General features: G+C 25.9%; 1 protein-coding gene across 1 annotated transcript in view; it reads right to left on the bottom strand.

Annotated features, from left to right (window-relative positions):
• LOC127156714 (A disintegrin and metalloproteinase with thrombospondin motifs 20) overlaps positions 1 to 23861 on the bottom strand; it is a 163979-nt gene that overhangs the window by 128558 nt on the left and 11560 nt on the right. The window contains exon 3 of the mRNA XM_051099736.1: positions 20127 to 20283. Coding sequence (XP_050955693.1) covers positions 20127 to 20283 — 157 coding nt within the window. The remainder of the gene's footprint in view (positions 1 to 20126; positions 20284 to 23861) is intronic.

The raw sequence follows: 23861 nt of genomic DNA, 5'->3' as shown, positions 1-23861 counted from the left end.
CAACCTGCTAATCATGCTAGGAACATGCTAACAACTTGCTAATCATGCTAGAAACATGCTAACAACTTGCTAATCATGCTTGAAACATGCTAACAACCTGCTAATCATGCTAGGAACATGTTAACAACTTGCTAATCATGCTAGAAACATGCTAGCAACCTGCTAATCATGCTAGGAACATGCTAACAACTTGCTAATCATACTAGAAACATGTTAGCAACCTGCTAATCATGCTAGAAACATGCTAGCAACTTGTTAAACATGACAGAAACATGATAGCAACATGCTAGTAACTTGCTAATCATGCTAGCAACATGTTAATCACGCCAGCAACCTGCTAGCAACCTGCTAATCATGTTAGCAACATGCTAGCATCTCGCTGATCATGCTAGAAACATGCTAACAACTTGCTAATCATAATAGAAACATGTTAGCAACCTGGTAGTCATGCTAGAAACATGCTAGCAACATGTTAACAACTTGCTAATCATGTTAGAAACATGCTAGCAACCTGCTAATCATGCTAGGAACATGCTAACAACTTGCTAATCATGCTAGGAACATGCTAGGAACATGCTAACAACTTGCTAATTATGCTAAAACATGTTAACAACTTGCTAATCATGCTAGCAACAAGCTAGTAACATGCTAGAAACAGACTAGCAACATGCTAGTAACTTGTTAATAATGTTAGATATATACTAACAACATGTTAATTATCTATATATCTATCTGACAGACTGCATTCAAACAAACTACTTTAAACTTTAAACTATTTCTGAAAACCACTGAAAACCATCCAAACTTAAAACTTTTTAAAACTTCTTAAACTTTTCAAACTTTTTCAAACTTTCTGGTCCGGCTTTCTCAAGCCAACTTAAAGTTTGTCTTGACCAACTTTTTTATCTAGTTATTATTATTATTGTTATTATTATTATTATTAATGAAACTCTGGCAATGTTTCCACTTCAAATTAAGTGTTTTAGACAAACATCAAGCATCAATGATTTTCATGAAAGCCTTAAGGAGTGTTTCTGTCCTGCAGAATGAGACGTGATGTGTGTTTTTTGAGGATAAGGCAGCAGCCGGATGTGAAGCGGCTGATATACGGCCACATGTGGGGTTACGTTAACGGCTGGAATAAAGCCACGTCTGACGCACCGCAGATCAACATCCAGGTGAAACGCTCGCAGAAAATCCTGCAGCATGATCTAACGGTGCAGTGCTGGCGCGGGTATTTTATTATAACGCCACACTATAACACAACATCCAGTGTTCAATCTGATCTCTGGGTTTGTGTTTGTGCTGCCAAACAAAAGACTTCACTCAATTGACAAACGTGTGTACGGCCGAGGAAAACAGAGACACTGAGAGAGGAAGAGAGAAAGAGCTCAGCAGGCGTTTGGACCGAAGCCCGTCAGAGCCACTTCCTGTGCCATCAGACCAGCACAGTCCACTTCCTCTCAATCAATCAATCAATGAATCAGCTGAAGATAAAGGAGTTCAGGAGCAACGTTTACAAAAAAACAATTGACACACAAGTTTCATTTAAATTAAATTAAATAAACTTGAAATAAGAAAAAACTTTAAATTTAATTTACTGTAACTAGTTTCCCAGGCAGCATTCCTCATTTTCATTTACTTGAACTTCATGTACTAAAATATGCTAAATAAACTAAATAAAATAAAAAAAAAAAAATATAATAATGAATTATAAAAACAAAATACAATAATAAAAACTATATAATTAAAAAAAAACTAATAAAAATGACAGAAACAGAACATTTACTAAAAATGTAACAAAAAAGGTGAAAATGGAAAAAAAAAAATCTGATAAAATTATTACATTTTCATTATTATTATTATTATTATTATTATTATTATAACTATTATATGTTCCTGCAATTATCGTTGTTTCATTTATAATAACATTATTCACATTTATAAAATATAAAAATATTTTAGTTGCATTATAATTTTGTATAATCAGTACAATATATTATAAATAATAACAATAAAAATGAATATTATTATTAATGTTTTTTATTATATAAATATATTAGTTACATATATAAAATATAAAATTTATTTTAAAACATTATATTATAAATATTACCATATACTAATAATAATAATAATAATAATAATAATAATAATAATAATAAATTATAAAAAAAGTTATAATAATAATAAAAACTATACACATTTTTTGAAAAAACTAATAAAAATGAAAAGAAAAATTACTAAGAATTTAACAAAAAAAAGGTCAAAATATCAAATTATTAAGAAATGTTCATTATTATTATTATTATTATTATTATATGTTTTATTGCAATTATTATCAATGTTATTTTATTTCTAAAATATTACTCACATTTATAAAAAAACAAAAACATATTATAATTGTATGCATTATATATTATAAATAATTATATAATTATTATTATTAATGTTTATTATTATATAAATATATTATAAAATATATTATATAAAATATATAACATAAAACATTATATTATAAATATTACAATATACTATTAATAATAATAATAATAATCATAATAATAATAAATTATACAAAATAATAATAATAAAAACTATATATATTTTTAACTAATAAACATGACAAAAAACCCAGAAAAATTACTAAAAAAGGTGAAAATGCAAAACAAATTATCAAATTATTAACAAATGTTCATTATTATTACTATTATTTTTATATATTTTATTGCTATTATTATCAATGTTGTTTTATTTCTAATAATATTACTCACATTTATAAAACAAACATATTTCAGTTGCATTATAGTTGTATAAATATTACAATATATTATAAATAATAATAATATATTAATGTTGTTTTATTTCTAAATGTATTAGTTACATATATAAAATATAAAATTTGCATTTAAGTTTAATTATATTATAAATATTACAATATAATAATAATAATAATAATTAATTAATTAATTAATTAATAATGAATTATAAAAAAATTCAATAATAATAATAAAATTTAATTACACCAACAGAAAAATGACAAAAAAAGTAACAAAAAAGGTGAAAATAGAAAACAAAAAAATTTAAATATTAAAAAACTACATTAAATAATATATATCAAATAATAAAATATAATAAAAAAAGCTAATGTATTTGGCATAAGACATTTTTGCTGCTTAAAAAATGAACTTTAATTGAAATGAAATACAATATTAAAAAGTATAACAAAACTAAGACTGAAATAAAAACTACATAGACATTAAACAAACCTAAAACTGATATTAAAAACAAAAACAGTAATATTACTAAAACTTTAACTACAATTAAAAAAACAGAAAAATATCAAATTAAAAACTAATTCAAAATATTTATTAAAACTATAATATATTTAGCATAAAACACATTTTTGTTACTTGAACTTCAACTCAAGTATATATATATTTATATATATAAATATGTGTGCACAGTATGATCCCAGTGAGATTTGGGGTAAAATCTCAAAAGTCATGTTGGTTTTGACCCAGAGAACTGAAGCGCTCTCTCACAAACTCAAGTCAGGTCTTTCAGTAACGTTCAGAGAAACTGTTTCCTGGATTATGCTGGTTTTAAAGTCCAATTTGAGGTCGGTTCAGGCATCATCATCATCATCATCATCATCACCATGATGAGAGACCTCTGAACAAACTCCAGCAAATGAAAATGAGAGAGTTTGAGACGCAAGACTTTATGAGGCCATCTGTGTGTGTGTTTATTCACACAGATCGGACGAAAGCACACAATCACACACACACACACACACACACACACACAAACTAGTGTAAAGCAGTCTTTGACAGCAGTGGGTCAGTCCTGATGCCGTTTGCTGATCTTTAACACAAACCTGCATGTTTGCTGCTCATCTAAACACTGATGCAAACCAATAAATCATGAGAAAGAGGGTTTATGTGAGACCTGAGCTCCAGTTAAAGTCAACAGGACAGTAATATAACACATTGCCTGAACTGTAGCTCATACTGTAGATATGTAGACTTAGTGCAAAAAAAAAAAAACTATTTTAGAATAAGAATGAAAATATTAATGAAAATATAAATGAAAAATTTAAATTATGAACTGAATTAATACATACATTAATAAATTAAAAATAAAGATTTAAATAAAGATTTAAATATTTCAAATATTTAAAAATATATTTAACAAAATGAATATATAAAATGTATAACTTAATACACCAAAATTAAGAGTTAAAATTATTATTTTTTAATATTTAGCAAAAATCAAATTTATAAATAAAATAAATATTCAAAATAAAGTTTCAAATATTTTGCCAAATGAATAAACTCTTTATATATTTTTTTAAAATAAAGCTGTATTTAGAAAAAACATAAAACAAAATAAATAAAATAATAAATTATAAATCTTTAAATAGATATGTAAATAAATAAATAAAATATGTTATAAATATAAAAAAATTATAAATTAATACATAAAATAAATATTTAAATAATATTTTATATCAAATATTTAGCTAAAATAAAAATAAATTAATAAATAAAATAAATATTCAAAATAAAGTTTCAAATATTTTGGCAAATGAATATATTATTCATATGCTTTTTAATTTAAAATAAAATAATGTAAATAACAATAAAAATAAATGTTTAAATAAATACATAAAATACGTTAAGCAAAAATTATTATACATGAATAAATCTAATAAATATTTCAATAACATTTTATATCCAATATTTTGCAAAAATAAAATTAATCTATAAAAAACAATAAATGTATAAATAAAATAAATATTCAAAAAAACTTTGGCAAATGAATATATTATTAACATGTTTTTAAATCTAAAAATATATTTAGGGAAAATAGAATAATATAAATAAAACAATAAATAATAAATATTTCAATAACTATGTAAATGAATAAATTATATATGTTAAGCAAAAAACATTATAAATGAATAAATCAAATAAATATTTAAATAATATTTTATATCAAATATTTAGCAAAAATAAATGTATAAAAAAATTAATTCATAATAAAAATAAATGTTCAAAATAAAGTTCCAAATATTTGGGCAAATGAATATATTATTAATATGTTTTTAAATCAAAAATACAGATTTAGGAAAACTAAAATAATATAAATTAAACAATAAATAATTAATATTTAAATAAATATGTAAATGAATAAATAAAATATGTTACGCAAAAAAATAAATTAATTAATCAAATAAATATCAAATATTTCATATCAATATGTTTTTAAATCTAAAAATATATTTAGAAAAAATAAAATAATATAAATAAAATAATACATAATAAATATTTAAATAAATATTTAAATGAATAAATAGAATATGTTACGCAAAATAAATATAAATTAATTAATCAAATAAATATTTAAATAATATTTCATATTTAGCAAAAATAAAATACATTTATAAAAACTACATTTATAAATAAAATAAATATTTACAATAAAGTTTCAAATATTTAAACAAAATTAATAAAATAATAATAAATCTCTAAATAAATAAAATATGTTAAGCAAAATATTATAAATATAATAAATAAAATAAACATTTAAATAATATTTTATATCAGATATTTAGCAAAAATAAAATAATTATATAAATATAAAAACATTTAGCAAAAAATTTAATGTGTAAATAGAATAAAAATATTTATAACACATTTGAAAATATATTTAGCATAAATAAATAGACTTCACAAAGGTTTCACAGAAGTGGTGGTTTACTGTACGTCTGCAGAGAGACGAGTGATTCATTAACATTCTTGAGTCGTTACGATCTGACCTCAGCAGCATCAGCAGACGCTCCTCTGTACCAGGTTACGTCTGAAAAGCCGCAGACTAGTAATTAACCACAATCCATCACTAGACGGAGAGAAACACTGGAGATGATGCTGAAGATCCAGACATTTCTGTGCAAACTTCAAAAGACTGATGCAACGTCTCGCTGAGCTTCACCTGCGGCCGTCTGTCGGCTTTCATCACAAAGTCTGACTGATCTGGACGCTCTTCAGTCGGGTTTTATCATCCATCAGGTGAAGATCAACATTTGGATCATTTGCAATCATTCATACTTACTCTAATGGGTCTGAGTTTCACTAGATTTCATTTTATATTTAAAAAAAAAACCTTCAAAAGAAATGTAACTTCAAATTTTAAATGTAAAGTTTTTATTTAAATAATCCAGATTTAAAAGTTTTAAGTTTAAATTTAAATTTAAATTTTAAAAGTAAAGTTTTTACTAAATTTAGTTTACTTTTAAAAATGTTTTTATATAGTTTTTACTATATAAAGTTTAGTATAGTTTTAAAAACAAGAAATTTTGCCTTTGCAAGTAGTAGAAACAAAACATAATTTTTTAAAAATATTTCATTTTAATTCAGTTAACCTTTATTTTGTTTAAACAAGTGAAAATGTTTTTATGCTTTTAACTGAACTTCATATCCGGATATAAAAACTATATATATATATGTAAATATATTTTTTAATTTATAATATTTCTTTTTTTTGCTTAACACGTTTTATTTATTTCTTTTTGAAATATTTACTTATTTACATATTTATTTAAATATGCATCATTTATTATTTAAATTTATTATATATATAAACTAAATATATGTCAATACTTCATATCAAAATAGTTATAATATTTATACGTTTGAGTAATTTTGTTGTTTTGCCATTTTATTCGTTTTTCTTGATGTAGATGATAGAATTTGTATCAATATTTGGTTATTTTAGTGTTCTAACTTAAACTAAAAGAAAAATGTCTTGGCAACTAGCTAAAATAAAATATTTGTTTAATATTTTATTTTATTTCAATTCATTTGAAGTAAAAAAAAATATTTTTTTTTTAATTTTTTAATTTTTTTTTAAATGTCTATATATATATATTTTTTTATTTAATTTGAGTTGAAAATGAAAATGAAAAATGTTGCCTGGGAAATTAGCTAAAACAAAATACGTTTTAGTAATTTTGCTGTGTGTTCTTGTCATTTTTAGTACTTTATTCGTCTATACAGTTTTTATTAATTCATTATTTTTTAGGTTTTTTTTGTCATTTTATTAGTTTTTTTTTTATGTCTATATAGCTTTTTCTTTTTAATTAAGTTAAATTAAGAGTGTTGTTTATTCTTATTCATTTAATTAATTTATAATATTTTTTTTTTGTTTAACATATTTTATTTAATTTACATATTTATTTAAATATTTATTTTACTATATTATATATTAAATAAATATATGTCAATATTTAATATCAAAATAGTATTTATATTATAAGTTTGAGTAATTTTGTTGTTTTTTTATATTTTATTTTATTTAATTTGAAGCAAAAAAATATTTAGGGTTTCTTTGCAATATATTTGGTTATGTGTTCTGTCATTTTATTAGTTTTTTTATGTCTATATAGGTGTTTTTTTAAAAAATTAAGTTAAATTAAGAGTTATTTGAGTACTTCAACTTTAAATAAAAATTAAAAATCTTGCCTCGGAAATTAGCTGAAATATAATACGTTTAATTTAATTTAATTTAATTTAAAATTAAAGTTAAAGTTAAATTAAACAATAATGAGAAATGTTGTTTATTCATATTCATTTAACTAATTTATAATATAATTTTATTTTGCTTAACATATTTTATTTAATTTGCATATTTATTTAAATATTTATTTTACTGTATTATATATTAAATAAATATATGTCAATATTTAATATCAAAATAGTTCATATTTATATTATAAGTTTGAGTAATTTTGTTGTTTTTTATATTTTATTTTATTTCAGTTAATTTGAAGTAAAAAAAATAATTAGGGTTTCTTTGCAATATATTTGGTTCTGTGTTTTGTCATTTTATTAGGTTTTTTTATGTCTATATAGGTTTTTTTTTTTAAATAAGTTCAATTAAGTTTTATTTGAGTACTTCAACTTTAAATGAAAATGAAAAATGTTGCCTTAAATTAACTGAAATATAATTTCAGAGTTTAATTTCAAAAATAAGTTTTATTTAATTTAACTTAATTAATTTAATAGATTTTATCTTGATATTTTCCAGTTTTACTTCAATTCTAGCTAAAGTTTTAGCAATTTTGTTGCGTTCTGGTCAGTTTTAGTCATGTTTTGTCTATATACTTTTTATTCATAATTTTGTTTAAATTTTAGTTAGTTTAGTAATTAAAGCTAAATTATACAAATTTGAAAAATTGTTTATTCTTATTGAAATTCAAATTATTTATTCATATTTTAGTTTGTTGTTTTATGGTTTTATGGTTTTCTTAAAAAACACCAAACATAAGCAATAACAATAGTGTTGCTTTAGTAAACACAACTAACAGAAAACATAAGAAATGGACTCGAATGAACAGACGGATGAGATGAATCGACCCGTATCTCCTCGACCCTTATCTCCTTATCGTCGGCCACCGGCGCAACAAAGAGCCGATGATGATCAAATATCCCGACGTCTGAAGGACCTCAACTAAAACTGCACCACGTGACGTTAAAACTCAAAGGAAACGACACCGGACTCTGACGTGGCTTTGAGCTTTTGATGAAACTCTTCAACGGCCCTTATTATGGAAACACGTCTCTCAACACGTCTGAAGACGAGCCAGATCCCAGATCAGCGCTGAAACGGCAGAAACGTAAACTCACGCCGCATTAATATCCGTCACACGCGGGATTGGGGATCTCATAATGACAAACAGCGCTGGACGTCAGCGAGGAGACGTCACCGTGTTTCTGGAGACGGTTACAAGACGACGATGTGCCGTCGCTCGCAATCAGGAGATCTGAGGAGCGCCGAATCCAGACCCGTATGTCGTGCAAACAATCGCTGCAGAGATAAACACGCTGTTTGTTCTGTTTGAAAAGAGCGCTTATGAGGAGAAGATGAGCACAAAACACCCTCATCAACTCCATTCAGCACAGTAGACACAAACCACAGCACCACAGGCTCACGGAGCCAACAGAAATCACACGGTTACGTCTCAAATGATTTTACTAAAGCACAATGAGATTTAATGGAGATGTTCACCGACTGATGTGCACTTCTGGACTTGACAAAAAGTAAACAATGTCAAAAGGTAGACTTTTTTAGGCTTTTTTTTTTAAACACACACACATATTTTATATATTGTATGTATTAAAACCCCAAGAAATATTTTAAAAAATATTTATTAATATTAAAAAATTACCTCTCATTTGTATACATTCTGTATATATATATATATGCAAAAATATATATACATTTGCATTCATTATTGAAATTTAAGTGTAAAAATTAATTAATATAAATAATAAAAATGTAAAAATTATATATATATATATATATATATATGTATTTTTTTTAAATATAAATATTTATTAACATGTAAAACATTATTTAGAAATTACCTCTTAATTTTGTATATGCTTTAAATAAGTTACATTATTATAATAAAATTATAAACAAATTATATCTATATATAATATAATTTATTTATGATAATAAAATAATAATGAATTATTTTAAATATATATAAAGCAAGAGAATGTCTAAATTGAATGTAAATTTGTATTAATTATAGATATTTTAAATGTAAAAAATATTAATATATTAAATATTTATATTAAAATGAGAGGGAAGAAAGAATTATAATAAAATTATAATATAGTTATATATATATATATATATATATATATATATATATATTTGTGTGTTACAAATATTTTTCAAATATTTATTAATATATAAAATATTATTTAAAAAAATACCTCTCACAAGTGTTTTAAATATATATTAATTTATTAGAATAACATTACTGTAAACAAATTATATATGTATATATTATAGAATTTATTTATAATAATAAAATAATAATACATACTTTTAAATAAATATAAAGAAAGTGAATGTCTAAATTAAATTTAAATTTGTATTCATTATTGATATTTTAACTTTACAAAATATTAATATATAAACTATTATTTTAAAAATTACTTCAATTTTGTATGTTTTAAATATAAATATATAATTATTACAATAACATTACTGTAAACAAATTCTTTATTTATTTATTATATAATTTATTTATAATAATAAACTAATAATAAATATATTTAATATATTTATATTTAATAAATATTATTATTAGTATTTTAAATTCAAAATAATAAATATAACAAAATAATATAAAATAATAAAAATAATAATAATAATATTAATATTATTAATAATAATAATAATAATAATAATAAAAATTTCAGTAATTAATTGAATTATTCTCCTGCTTCTCGGGTGCTGTTTTTTTCTCCAGCAATCTCTGGAGAAAAAAAGACCTCAGTAGTCTCACGTGAGCTTCAGATCTCAGTAATGTCTCAAACTATTTAAATATATAGATATTTAATTAAATGTATTTAAAATGGTATAAGATGTTTAAAAGTGCTGTCAAATGTCAGATCTCAATATGATCTCAAAGATTTCTCATCAATTGACCTGAATGGTTTCGGAGAAACATCTGAGACGAAGTTGATCACATAAGCCAAAACATACTCATAAACTTTGAATTAATTCAACAAACAATGCTCAGTCTGAAACTGCACCAGGTGATCATAACGTCACCGAGCGTCCGAGTGCTGTAACACTTGGCATCCTCCTCCTCCAAAGTGGGACGGCTGGCTGGATCCGAACACGTCCCATCTTCCCTTTCATCCTCCTCTGTCTCTGTCCAATGGCAGCGCGGCCAGGAGCTCTGATTTAACACAACACTCCTCTGTCAGGGCCGACATAAAGCAGCGCAGGCAGTGTCCGTGACAGCGCTGACCCGCACAAAGACGCCCTTTATGTGCCGCACAACCTGCTCAATCCCACAAACAGAGCCGCCGGACCGTCCTGAAGCGCTTCAGAGAGCAGCGCACCGGATCAGCCTCATAAATGATCACTAATTATTAACATATAATCAGAAGACATCACGCATTTCATGTACGGATTCGTTTTCTAAACAGGGTTTTCCTAAAAATTCTTGAAACGAGATAAATTTACTTATGACACGTACAGTTAAGACATGTATACACAAGTATAAACAAGTAAACAAAAAATACACTCATAAATATGATTCACAAGAAAATTTACACTAACTATACTAGTTTTATACTAACTGTACATCTTAAATGACGTGTTTTAAGTAAATGTATCTTTTTTCTCCCCAAGGAATAGTAGATACTTTAACTAGAAAAGTAAGTATATATGGAAAAAAAATATTTTGAAAATAAATGTATAACATTTTTCTAAAAATGTGTAAATATAAATAAAAAATATAATTAGATTTAAAAAATATAACTGTAAATATGTATTTACAATTATAATTTTATAAACTATTTATTATTATTTTGTTTTATTATTTCATATAGAAAATACATATATTTATATAATAAGTATAAATATATTATTTAAAATGTATAAATATAAATAAAAAACATAATTAGATTTAAAAATAGTTATTTAATTTATTATTATTATTATTATTATTATTATTATTTTATATTTATTACTACATCCTGCTTTTATGGATGAAGTTTTATATTATTATAATTATTTTATTTAAAATATTTTACATATTAATATTTTGTATATTTAAAATATCAGTAATGAATACAAATTTACATTCTCTTGCTTTATATATATATATATATATATATATATATATTTAAAACTATTTATTATAGATAAAATATATTTACAATTATATTTAAATATATAGATTTTTAATGTTATATAATATACATTAAATAAAAGAACTGAAATATAAGAAAAGTATTTAATATTAAAACGTTATTTATTTATACAAAATATAAATATTCTATAATGTATTATTTATATATTTTATATATATTTGTTTTATATATATTATACACACACACACATACACACACACATGCATATTACATAACAGATATTAAATATTTTTGAAAATTTACATTTAAAATTAAATTTAAAAATACATAACTTTTAAATGTTATATAATATACATAAAAAAGAGTTGCGATTTAAGAAATGTATTTAATATTTAATATTTTTTAAATATACAAAATATAAATAATATATAATATGCATATATTATATAAAATATACAAACATATGTATGTATATAATATACTTTTTATCTTTTTTAATATGTTTTATATTCCAACATTTCTCAACTTCACGTGCTAAAAAAAACATTTACAAATAAAAACTATCACACCTGATGCTGATTCTACAGATGCTGTTCAGAGATACAATGTTACAACTAATATTACAATATTACAAACAAAACTGATTGGATGAGACACATTTGTCTCCTACACACTGCAACTAACAACCAGCCTTTAATAACAAACTCTTTCTCTTTTTAACTTGTTTAGTTCACGTCCTGCATTATTTTCACATTGTTTTTCAGCCCTCTCATGTGTAAATAACATAAAACTGTCTTGTTTGCTGATAAGCGTACAAATACATAGCATTTGTCCCAGTGCACAATCGCATGTTCTCTAATAGGAGGCGTACACTAAAAGTCTTTAGGCGCTCAGATCCAGCTGCGTGTCATGCACAAAAACAATTATTGAACTACATGAAGCGTTCTCCCCATAAAAGCCCTGAGATCCCAGTTAATCTGTTGGGCTTCGCGGCGTTTATCTGGAGTTCTGGCACTTCTCAAACACAAAACAAACAGAGCGACTGTGAAACTGAGCTGTCCTGGCAGCGCCGCTCAATCTCTGCCAGATCAAGTCCAGACGCCGAGCGCTGCCATATTTAGGGTGCGTGTGCCACGGGCGCCGAACTCAAGCGCTCTGGCGCGGATCTCTGGCATCGGCACCGGGCGATTGGCTCGGGAAACAGGTGCCCGAGTGCACAGGTGATCACACTCACAGACACACAACACAATCACGCAAACACACACACACGCTTCACTGATGATGCCTTCAGGACACAAACCTCAAACACAAGTCACTTCAGATGAGATTGACAACAGATCTGAGTCATAACAACATAATTAGATGATTCACAAGACAAATCACATGTGAAATTCACTCTTTAACACATAAATACAGTTTCTCCTAAAAACAGAGATTAATTTTTTTAATTCAATTTTTTATACACTACCAGTCAAAAGTAGTGTCTTTTGACTAAATGGATTTCTGATGAATAAGTTCAGAAGAACAGCATTTATCTGAAATAGAAATGTTTTGTTTTTCGTTTATTATAAATGTCTTTATTTCTCTCAAATATTGTTCACAAATCTGTCTAAATCTGTGTTAGTGAGCAAGAGATAATCCATCCACCTCACAGGTGTGGCATATCAAGATGCTGATTAGACAGCATGATTATTGCACAGGTGTGCCTTAGGCTGGACACAATAAAAGGACACTCTAAAATGTGCAGTTTTATCACACAGCACAATGCCACAGATGTCACAAGTTTTGAGGGAGTGTGCAATTGGCATGCTGACTGCAGGAATGTCCACCAGAGCTGTTGCCCGTGATTTGAATGCTCATTTCTCTACCATAAGCCGTCTCCAAAGGCGTTTCAGAGAATTTGGCAGTACATCCAACCGGCCTCACAATAACCACACCAGCCCAGGACCTCCACATCCAGCATCTTCACCTCCAAGATCATCTGAGACCAGCCACCCGGACAGCTGCTGCAACTATCGGTTTGCATAACCAATGAATTTCTGCACAAACTGTCAGAAACCGCCTCAGGGAAGCTCATCTGCATGCTCGTCATTCTCATCAGGGTCTCAACCTGACTGCAGTTCGTCGTAGTACCTGACTCGAGTGGGCAAATTCTCACATTCGATGGCGTCTGGCACTTTGGAGAGGTTTTCTCTTCACGGATGAATCCCGGTTTTCACTGTACAGGGCAGATGGCAGACAGCGTGTATGGCGTTGTGTGGGTGAGCGGTTTGCTGATGTCAATGTTGTAGATCGAGTGGCCCATGGTGGCGGTGGGGTTATGGTACGGGCAGGCGTATGTTATCGACAAACAACACAGGTGCATTTTATTGATGGCATTTTGAATGCACAGAGATACCGTGACGAGATCCTGAGGACCATTGTTGTGCCATTCATCCACGACCATCACCTCATGTTGCAGCATGATAATGCACGGCCCCATGTTGCAAGGATCTGTACACAATTCCTGGAAGCTAAAACACCTCAGTTCTTGCATGGCCAGCATACTCACCGGACATGTCACCCATTGAGCATGTTTGGGATGCTCTAGATCAGCGTGTTCCAGTTCCTGCCAATATCCAGCAACTTCGCACAGCCATTGAAGAGGAGTGGACCAACATTCCACAGGCCACAATCAACAACCTGATCAACTCTATGTGCAGGAGATGTGTTGCACTGCATGAGGCAGATGGTGGTCACACCAGATACTGACTGGTTTTCGGACCCCCCCAATACAGTAAAACTGCACATTTTAGAGTGACCTTTTATTGTGGCCAGCCTAAGGCACACATGTGCAATAATCATGCTGTCTAATCAGCATCTTGATATGCCACACCTTTGAATATACTAACAGTATATCCATAACATAATATATATATATATTATGTATTTATATATATTATATATATATATAATATTTAAATATATATACAATTTTTTATTAAATGAAAAAATATTAATAATAATAACAATAATAATAATAATAATAATAATAATAATAATAAATTAATCTAGTGCTTTTGTCATATTTAATAGTTTTAGGATTTTTTTTTATTTTTATTTCTATATAGTTTTAGCTTTATTAATTTTAGTACTTTAACTTAAAAGTTATTTTATTTCAGTTAGTTCCCAATGCATCACCTTAAATTTTCATTTTTCATTTTCAAATGTTCAAATTCTAGCTATTTTTAACAGTTCTTTGTAACAATAACAACACTGCTCTGTACTCTCACTGCATGACATCTAGTATCTTGAATCTGTCTGTATCTCTCCTGTGGTATTTTAAGAGAAACATCTGAGACAAAGTTGATACTTAACCTAAACATGCGTGAGATCTCCATTAAGCACTGAAGGAGCAGCGTGAGACACGGCAGCTATCAGTGTTTATTTCAGGACGTGGAGGTGTTGAGCGGCAGACGTGTCGGGGAGCAGATCGAGTGACTCATTAGTCCGGCCGTGACATGCAAAGCTGGAAAGATTTTCCGACAACACCCTGCAATCCAACACACGCTTAGATCTTCGCACCGCTAATCGCTCGTTCTTTATAACGGCACATTTACTAAAACATCAACTCATGGCTTCAGCCGACATCACAGGCGTTTCTTCAGTCAGTCAGCACTAGCACTGATTCTCATAGTCATCAATCTACAAAATAGTCAAAGAAAGCATGCAGAACACCATAGCGACCGCATAATGTAACTAGATGAGTAAAGTTTAGAACAAACTTTAAGTTGTCTTGAGAAAGTCTAGCCTGAAAATTTGAAGCAGTTGTAAAAGTATGAAAGCAGCTAGCATGATTTAACACATTGCTTACATGATTTAACATGTTGTTAACATGTTTTAGCATGATTAGCTTTTTGCTTGTATTTTTATAGGTTGATTACAATGTTGTTAGCATGATTAGCATGTCGTTAGCATAATTTGCAAATTACTAAAATGTTGTTAGCATGATTAGTAAGTTACTAGCACTTTTCTAGCCTGATTAGCATGTTGATAGCATGTTTCGTGCATGATTAGCATGTTACTAACATGTTTCTAATGTGGCTAACATGTTCCTAGCTTGTTGTTAAAATGTTTCTAGCATTATTAGCATATTAATAGCATGTTTTTAACATGACTGGCATGTTGTTAGCATGTTTCTAGTATGATTAGCATGTAAGTAGCACATTGCTAGCATGATTACCAAGTTACTAGCACGTTGCTTGCATTTTTCTATCATGATTAGCATGTTGTTAGCATGTTACTAGCATGTTGTTAGCATGTTTGTAACATGATTAACGTTACTAACATTTTGCTAGCATGATTAGCAAGTTACTAGCATGTTGTTAGCATGATTAGCATGTTACTAGCACGTTGCTAGCATGTTTCTATCATGATTAGCATGTTGTTGGCATGATTAGCATGTTACTAGCATGTTAGCACGTTTCTAACATGCTTAACGTTACTAACATGTTGCTAGCATGATTAGCATGTTACTAGCACGTTGCTAGCATGTTTCTATCATGACTAACAAGTTAATAGCATGTTGTTAGCATGATTAGCATGTTACTAGCATGTTGCTAACATTTTTCTATTATGATTACCATGTTATTAGCATGTTGTTAGCATGATTAGCATGTTACTAGCATATTAGCATGTTTCTAACATGATTAACGTTACTAACATGATTAGCATGTTACTAGCATGTTGTTAGCATGATTAGCATGTTACTAGCACATTGCTAGCATGTTTCTATCATGATTAGCAAGTTACTAACATGTTGTTAGCATGATTAGCATGTTACTAGCATGATTAGCATGTTGCAAGCATTTTTCTATCATGATTAGCATGTTTTTTAGCATGATTAGCATGTTACTAGCATGTTAGCATGTTTCAATCATGATTAGAAAGTTACTAGCATGTTGTTAGCATAATTAGCATGTTACTAGCATGTTGCTAGCATTTTTCTATCATGATTAGCATGTTGTTAGCATGATTAGCATGTTACTAGCATGTTAGCATGTTTCTAACATGATTAACGTTACTAACATGTTGCTAGCATGATTAGCAAGTTACTAGCATGTTGTTAGCATGATTAGCATGTTACTAGCACGTTGCTAGCATGTTTCTATCACGATTAGAAAGTTACTAGCATGTTGTTAGCATGATTAACAAGTTACTAGTATGTTTGTAGCATGATTAGCATGTTACTAGCATGTTGCTAGCATGATTTAGATAGATTAGAAATATTAGAAATATTAGAGTGAAGCTTAAATGAGTGTAAATGGATTAGAAATAGTACATAGAAGGGAAGCTTGATTGAGTCTGAAGGGATTCTGGGAGTTTGAATAGTGTTGCTCATTTGAACATTCCGTCAATGTAAGTCTATGGGATTTTTGGTGGTTTTGATAGTCTGGTTTACGAAAACCGTAAGGCGGATCAGTCTGAAAAGATACAGCACACAGAGTCAGACCAGTCTGAAGATCTGGACCGAGTTTGGTGGTTCTAGCTTGAAAGGTCTAAGAGGAGACAGATACCGAAATTTGGCTCAGAAGAAGAAGAAGAAGAATCTTAAATAGTAGATCAGTAAATTGTCTTTCTCAAACTTAACAACACACATCAACATCTGAGCATCAGACCAGTTTCTCATTATGTTTTTGCTCTTCATGCAATCTCAGTTTAACAATCACAACTGCAGCAGATTGATGTTGTTGAAAGCGTTCACTATCTGAACATCAAACTCTGTTATCAGATTGAAGCAAAGGCAAAGACACCTTTAGTCGAGCTCTTTTCATCCTCAAGTCTTTGATGCATGACCCAGATCCAGCGTCACATCTTCACAATAGAGATGCAAAGCCTTTCAAGGAGGATTACAGCCAGAAATCAACATCTAATGAGCTCCAAAAACCATTAAAGCAACAGAAATGTATCATAACCAGAGGTGAAAATGAGCTTTTCCATAATAATAATTGTTAAAAATGTCAATTAATGCAATTTTATGATGGTGCACCTCACAACACTTACACTTTAATAAATAATGTTCTTGGATAATATTTGCAGAGAAACTACTTAAATTCAAGGAAATTTAGGATTTAACAATAAAAATCTAATTTTAAAATAAATAAATAAAACAATGAAGAGTACAAAAACAGTAAAACTGAACAGTAAATAAACTAAATACATTTTAAAATACTAATAAATAATAGCAAATAAAATAAAAATAAATATGAATAAATGGTCAAATTAATTAAAATTAATATTTTAAAAAAGCACATAAAATAAAAAAGTTAATAAAACAATGAAAAGTATTAAAATAAACAAAAACTGAATAGTAAATAAACTAAATAAACAAAAACAATAGTAAAATACTAAATAAACAGTAAATAAAATAAATGGTAAAATTATTTAAAATGAACATCAAAATAATAAAAAAAAGCATAGTACATAAAATAAATTAATAAAACAATGACGAGTACAAAAACAGTAAAACTGATCAGTAAATAAACTAAATACATTTAAAAACAATAGTAAAATACTAAATAAATAATAGCAACAAGTATTAATATTAACAAAACAGTACATAAAATAAATAAGAGTAAAAAATGAACTGATAAAAATAAATAATGAAAAGTATAAAAGTAAATAAAAACAGAATAGTAAATAAACTAAATAACCATAAAAACAATAGTATTAATTATAAAAGTATTTATTAATATTAATAGAATTAATTATAAAATTAATTTATATTAATATTAAAATAAAACAAATTTAAAAATGCATCTTTTTAAAGAATAGTAAAATACTAAATAAATAACAGTACATAAAATAAAAAAACAACAATAAATGGTAAAATTAATTAAAATTAATATTGAAATAAAACATGAAAAATATATGGTATATAAAATAATAAGAATAAAAAACTAATAAGCTAATAAAACTAAATTCAGTATATAGTATATAGTTAAATAAATAAAATAACGAAGAGTTCAAAAATAAATAAAAACTGAGTAGTAATTAAATAAAAAAGTAAAGATTAGTAAAATACCAAATCTGCTTTACTATTATAGTAAATAAAAAATTAACAATAATAAATGGCAAATTTAATTAAAATAAATATTTAAATAAAACAAATAAAAAATGCATAGTACATAAATAAATAAGAGTTAAATAAAATAGTTAAAATAGTGAAGAGTATAAAAATAAATAAACTAAATAAATTTAATAAATTTAATAAATAATTGCAAATAATTTGGTATAACACATTATAAATGGCAAAATTAATTAAAATGAATATTTAAAAAAAAACAGTAAATAAAAAATAAATGTACTATATAGTATATATTTAAATAAATGAAACAATGAAGAGTACACAACTAAATAAAAACTGAACAGTAAATAAATTTAAAAAAGAATAGTAAAATACTAAATAAATAATAGTAAATAACAAAATAATTATAAGTGGTAAAATTAATTACAGTGAAAAATAAGAGTAAAAATAATAAGTTCATATAAAATAAATTAAGTATAAATTTAGTAGATAGTATATTGTTAAATAAATAACAGTGAAGAGTACAAAAATAAATAAAAACTGAGTAGTAAATAAACTAAAAACAATTTAAAAAGCATAGTAAAAAACTAAATAAATGATAGTAAATAAAAATATACAATAATAAATAGTAAACTAAATTAAAAAGAATATTAAAAAACAGCAAATTTAGTATATATTATATACAAAAATAAACAAAAATAGTAAAACAAAATAAATAAAAGTTACTTTAAAAAATTAAAATGTGTAGTAAAATTAAATAAACATAGTAAATATAGTAAATAAAATAAACAAAAACAAATAGTAAAAAAATATACACACAATAGAAATAAATAGTCAAATAAATTTAAAATGATTAAAATTAAGGTTGCAATGGGGCAATCTTAAATTTCAGGGGCATTTTTGTTTACTTTGGTGGCATTTTTGCCTTAACCCCCATTCATTTCTGACCCTGATCATAATAGTAGTTCATATAATTCATGCACTCTATTTCAGGTCTTCATTGCATGAAGACCCAAATCCAAAACATTCAGTCTTACAGAAAACAGGACACAAGTCATATATATTCCAATTGATAAAGCACAAAGGATCGAGTAAACGATGACAGAAGTTTGATTTTTGTGTGCATTATCACTTTAAAAGCACATTAAATGGAGGTTATGGGTGGGTGGGTTAATGTTGTGGAGCGGCTGGAGTTGATTTACTTTCATTAAATGAAGAATTCCAATAAGCGGCTCATAATGGAGACGCTAATCCTCACAATACGAGCCATGCCAAAGCACACGCTTAAAACCGCACCGCTTCACAACGGAAACGGCAGCATTCATAAAGCAACAGAGCTCTGACGGAGCGCGTGAAACCGAGGCGTTTACCTGAGGCGCTGCACGGCCGCGTGTCATGTGACTTCCTGTTGGCGTCGTGTCTGTAGAGCAGGTGAGGTTTGTTGTGCTCTTCCTCATACTCGTCTCCATCGGCGCTCAACAGCGGCTCCAGGAAGAACTGACCGCCGTGTGTCGTGAACGTGCCGATCTGAAGAAAACAACCACACGATCACAATCACATTCACTTTACTGAGTGATCACAGGAGCGGTTTTCATCTGCTGGAGCGTCTTTTATTATCTGGATATTCCTGCTGTTTTATAATGCCTTATTTTAGTGATTTTAAGATGAAATAAGCACATTTCCAAAATAACAATAGTAATCTAGTTTTCAAAACTTAACAATAAAACAAACAAATTGTGAAAATAAATAAACAAAAAAACTATATTTAACAATAAATAAATAAATGAAAATTTACTAATTAATAAATAAAAATATAAATTAATATTAAATTAAAACATAAATCAAATTAAAGTAAAAAAATATAATATTAAATTAAATTAAAAAATAAATAAAAATAAATAAATCAAATCATAAACAATTAAAGGAACCACCCACAAATGACAACTGAAAAAAGGTCAAAATCAATAAATAAAAATACAAATAATATTAAATTAAAACATAAATCCAATTATAGTAAAAAAAAATATTAAATTAAATTAAAAAAAATAAATAAATCAAATCATAAACATTTAAAGGAATCACACACAAATGACAACTGAAAAAAGTTCAAAATCAATAAATAAAATGACAATGACTATTTACTAACTAGTAAAATAAAATGTAAATTAATATTAAATGAAAACATTAAATTAAATTATTAAATTAAAGTTAAAAAATTAAATTAAATTCAATTAAAAAAATAAATAAATCAAATCAACTGAAAAAAGGTCAAAATAAATAAATTAATGAAAATGACTATTTGCTAATTAGTGAAATAAAATATAAATTAATATTAAATTAAAATATATACAAATAAAATAAGCAAAAAACTAATTAAATTAAATTAATCAATAAATCAATCAAATCATAACCAATTAAAGGAATCACTTACAAATGACAACTGAAAAAAGGTCGAAAATCAAAATAAAAAGTATCATAACAATAATAATACATAAGTAAGTAAATAAGTAAACAAACAAAAAGGTAATAAAATAAAAAAAAGTGAATATGTTTAAAGTTCAAGTTGATAAAAATGAATATTAAAATACATAAATACATAAAAATGAATATTAAAAGCAATTAATAAATGCAAATGTGTAATAAAATAAAATTCATAAATTATAGTGTTCATGTATACACATGAATAGTAAATACAATAAATAAAAACGTATCATAAAATATATACATAAATATATAAATATTAAAGTAAATAAATGAAAATCAGCAAAATGAAATGAAATGAAAACTAAACAAAAAATATAAATAATTAAACATGAAATAGTAAAATAAACATGAATAGTAAATAAAGTAAATAAAAATGTATAGCAAAAAATATAAATACACATATAAATATTAAAGTAAATAAATTAAAATTTGCTAAATAAAATAAACACTAAAATAAAATATATCAATAATTAATACTACAATAAAATAAACATGAATGGTATATAAAGTAAATAAAAATGCATAGTAAAATAATAAAATAAAAAAACATACATTGACATAAGACATAACATTAAAATAAGTTAATAAAAAAGGTTAAATAAATAGAAGTAACTAAAATAAATAAAAATGCATAGTAAAAACACAATATATTAAATAAACAAAAATAATTTGAAAAATAAAATAAATCTAAAATACAATTTTAAAATGAATATCTAAAATATTATTAAAACAAACAAAATACTACAAATTTACATTAAAATAAATTAATAAAAAAAGGTAAAATAAATAAATAAATAAATAAATGACAAAAATGCAAAAATATTAAAGAAAATAAATTAAAATGAGCAACATAAAATAAAATAAACACTAAAATAAAATATATCAATTAATACTACAATAAAATAAACATAGGTAAGCAAAGAATGAAAAATAAAAATGAAAAAAAAAGTAAAATAACAAAAAAAAACATATATTAACAAAACATAACATTAAAATCAGTTAATAAAAAAGGTAAAAATAAATAAATAAATAGAAGTAACTACAAAAAATAAAAATGCATAGTAAAAACACAATATATTAAATAAACAAAAATAATTAGAAAAATAAATAAATCTAAAATTAAAACAAAATACTACAAATTTACATTAAAATAAATTAATAAAAAAGGTAAAACAAATAAATAAATAATGGACAAAAATGCAAAAAATATTAAAGTAAATAAATTACAAAATAAAATAAACACTAAAATAAAATATATCAATAATTAATATGTAATTAATAATAATAATTAATAATAATTAATACAATAATTACAAACCAAATGGTAAATTAAATGAATAAATAAATAATGAATAATAAAATAAATAATCCTAAATAAACCATAAAAATAAATAAATAAAACTCAATATTTTATTTATATTATTTTATTTTATGAAGTTCTTAGCAATGCATATTACTAATCAAAATTAAGTTTTGATATATTTACAGTAGGAAATTTACAAAATATCTTCACGATCTTTACTTAATATCCTAATGACTTTTGGCATTAAAAAAAAGGATCACTTTGATCCATACAATGTATTGTTGGCTATTGCTACAAATATACCTGTGCTGCTTTAGACTGGTTTTGTGGTCCAGGGTCACATATTTCAATAAATTAACAGTAAGCATATAAATAAATAAATAAATAGGCATAATGATTGACAGTCACATGACCTCATCTCTGGAATCATAGGTCATCGCCACGGCAACAGGTTCAAACACATTCCTGCATACATTCTGAACGTGAACGCTTACATAGGAATGAGATTTATGACACTGTACGGAAACATCCGACATAAACACCAGCAATTAATGAAGTGGAAAAAAGGCTTCAGTCTGTTTGAATGAATGGAAACACGTTTGACGTGAACTCAATGAGTTTTCCACCAGATTCCCCATGAAGTCTGTCATTCCACACTCTCTTCATGCTGGATAAACGTGACGGACAGCCGCTGTCAATTACATCACTATTCATCCTGCCCTCACAAACACGTGACAAAATGCCATTTCTGTGTCATTTCTCCCACAGTGTGGCCTTTCAACACCCCACAAGAAGAGCGTCTTCACTAATACTGAGCTCATTCACAACACGAGGGGACGTGAAATCAAATACTGATTATTAGATCAAACCTTGAACTGTTAAACAAACAGACCACCCACAAATGACAGCTGAAGAAGAACAAAATCCCCATCTAAAATAGAATTTTAAAATTAATATATAAAAGATATTCTTAAAACAAACAAATTACTACAAATTTAGAATTTTTTTTAATTAGAATAATTAGAAAATAGAATATATATAAATAAAATGAATAAAAATAAAATAAATCTAAATATTATTTTAAAGTTATTATATATAAAAATTATTATTAAAACAAACAAGTGACTAAAAATTTACATTAAAATAAAAAAAAGTAAAATAAATAAATATAGTAATTAAAATAAATAAAAATACATAGTAAAAAAAAAACTAATATATTAAACCAACAAAAATAATTAGACAAATAAAATAAATCTAAAAATTAAATTAAATAAATAAAAAATGCTCACAATGAAAAAAAAAACAAAAAATGAACATA

The sequence above is a fragment of the Labeo rohita genome, chromosome 25 (genome assembly GCF_022985175.1).
Source record: "Labeo rohita strain BAU-BD-2019 chromosome 25, IGBB_LRoh.1.0, whole genome shotgun sequence".
Lineage (NCBI taxonomy): Eukaryota > Metazoa > Chordata > Actinopteri > Cypriniformes > Cyprinidae > Labeo > Labeo rohita.
This window is presented reverse-complemented; position numbering and strand designations above follow the sequence as displayed.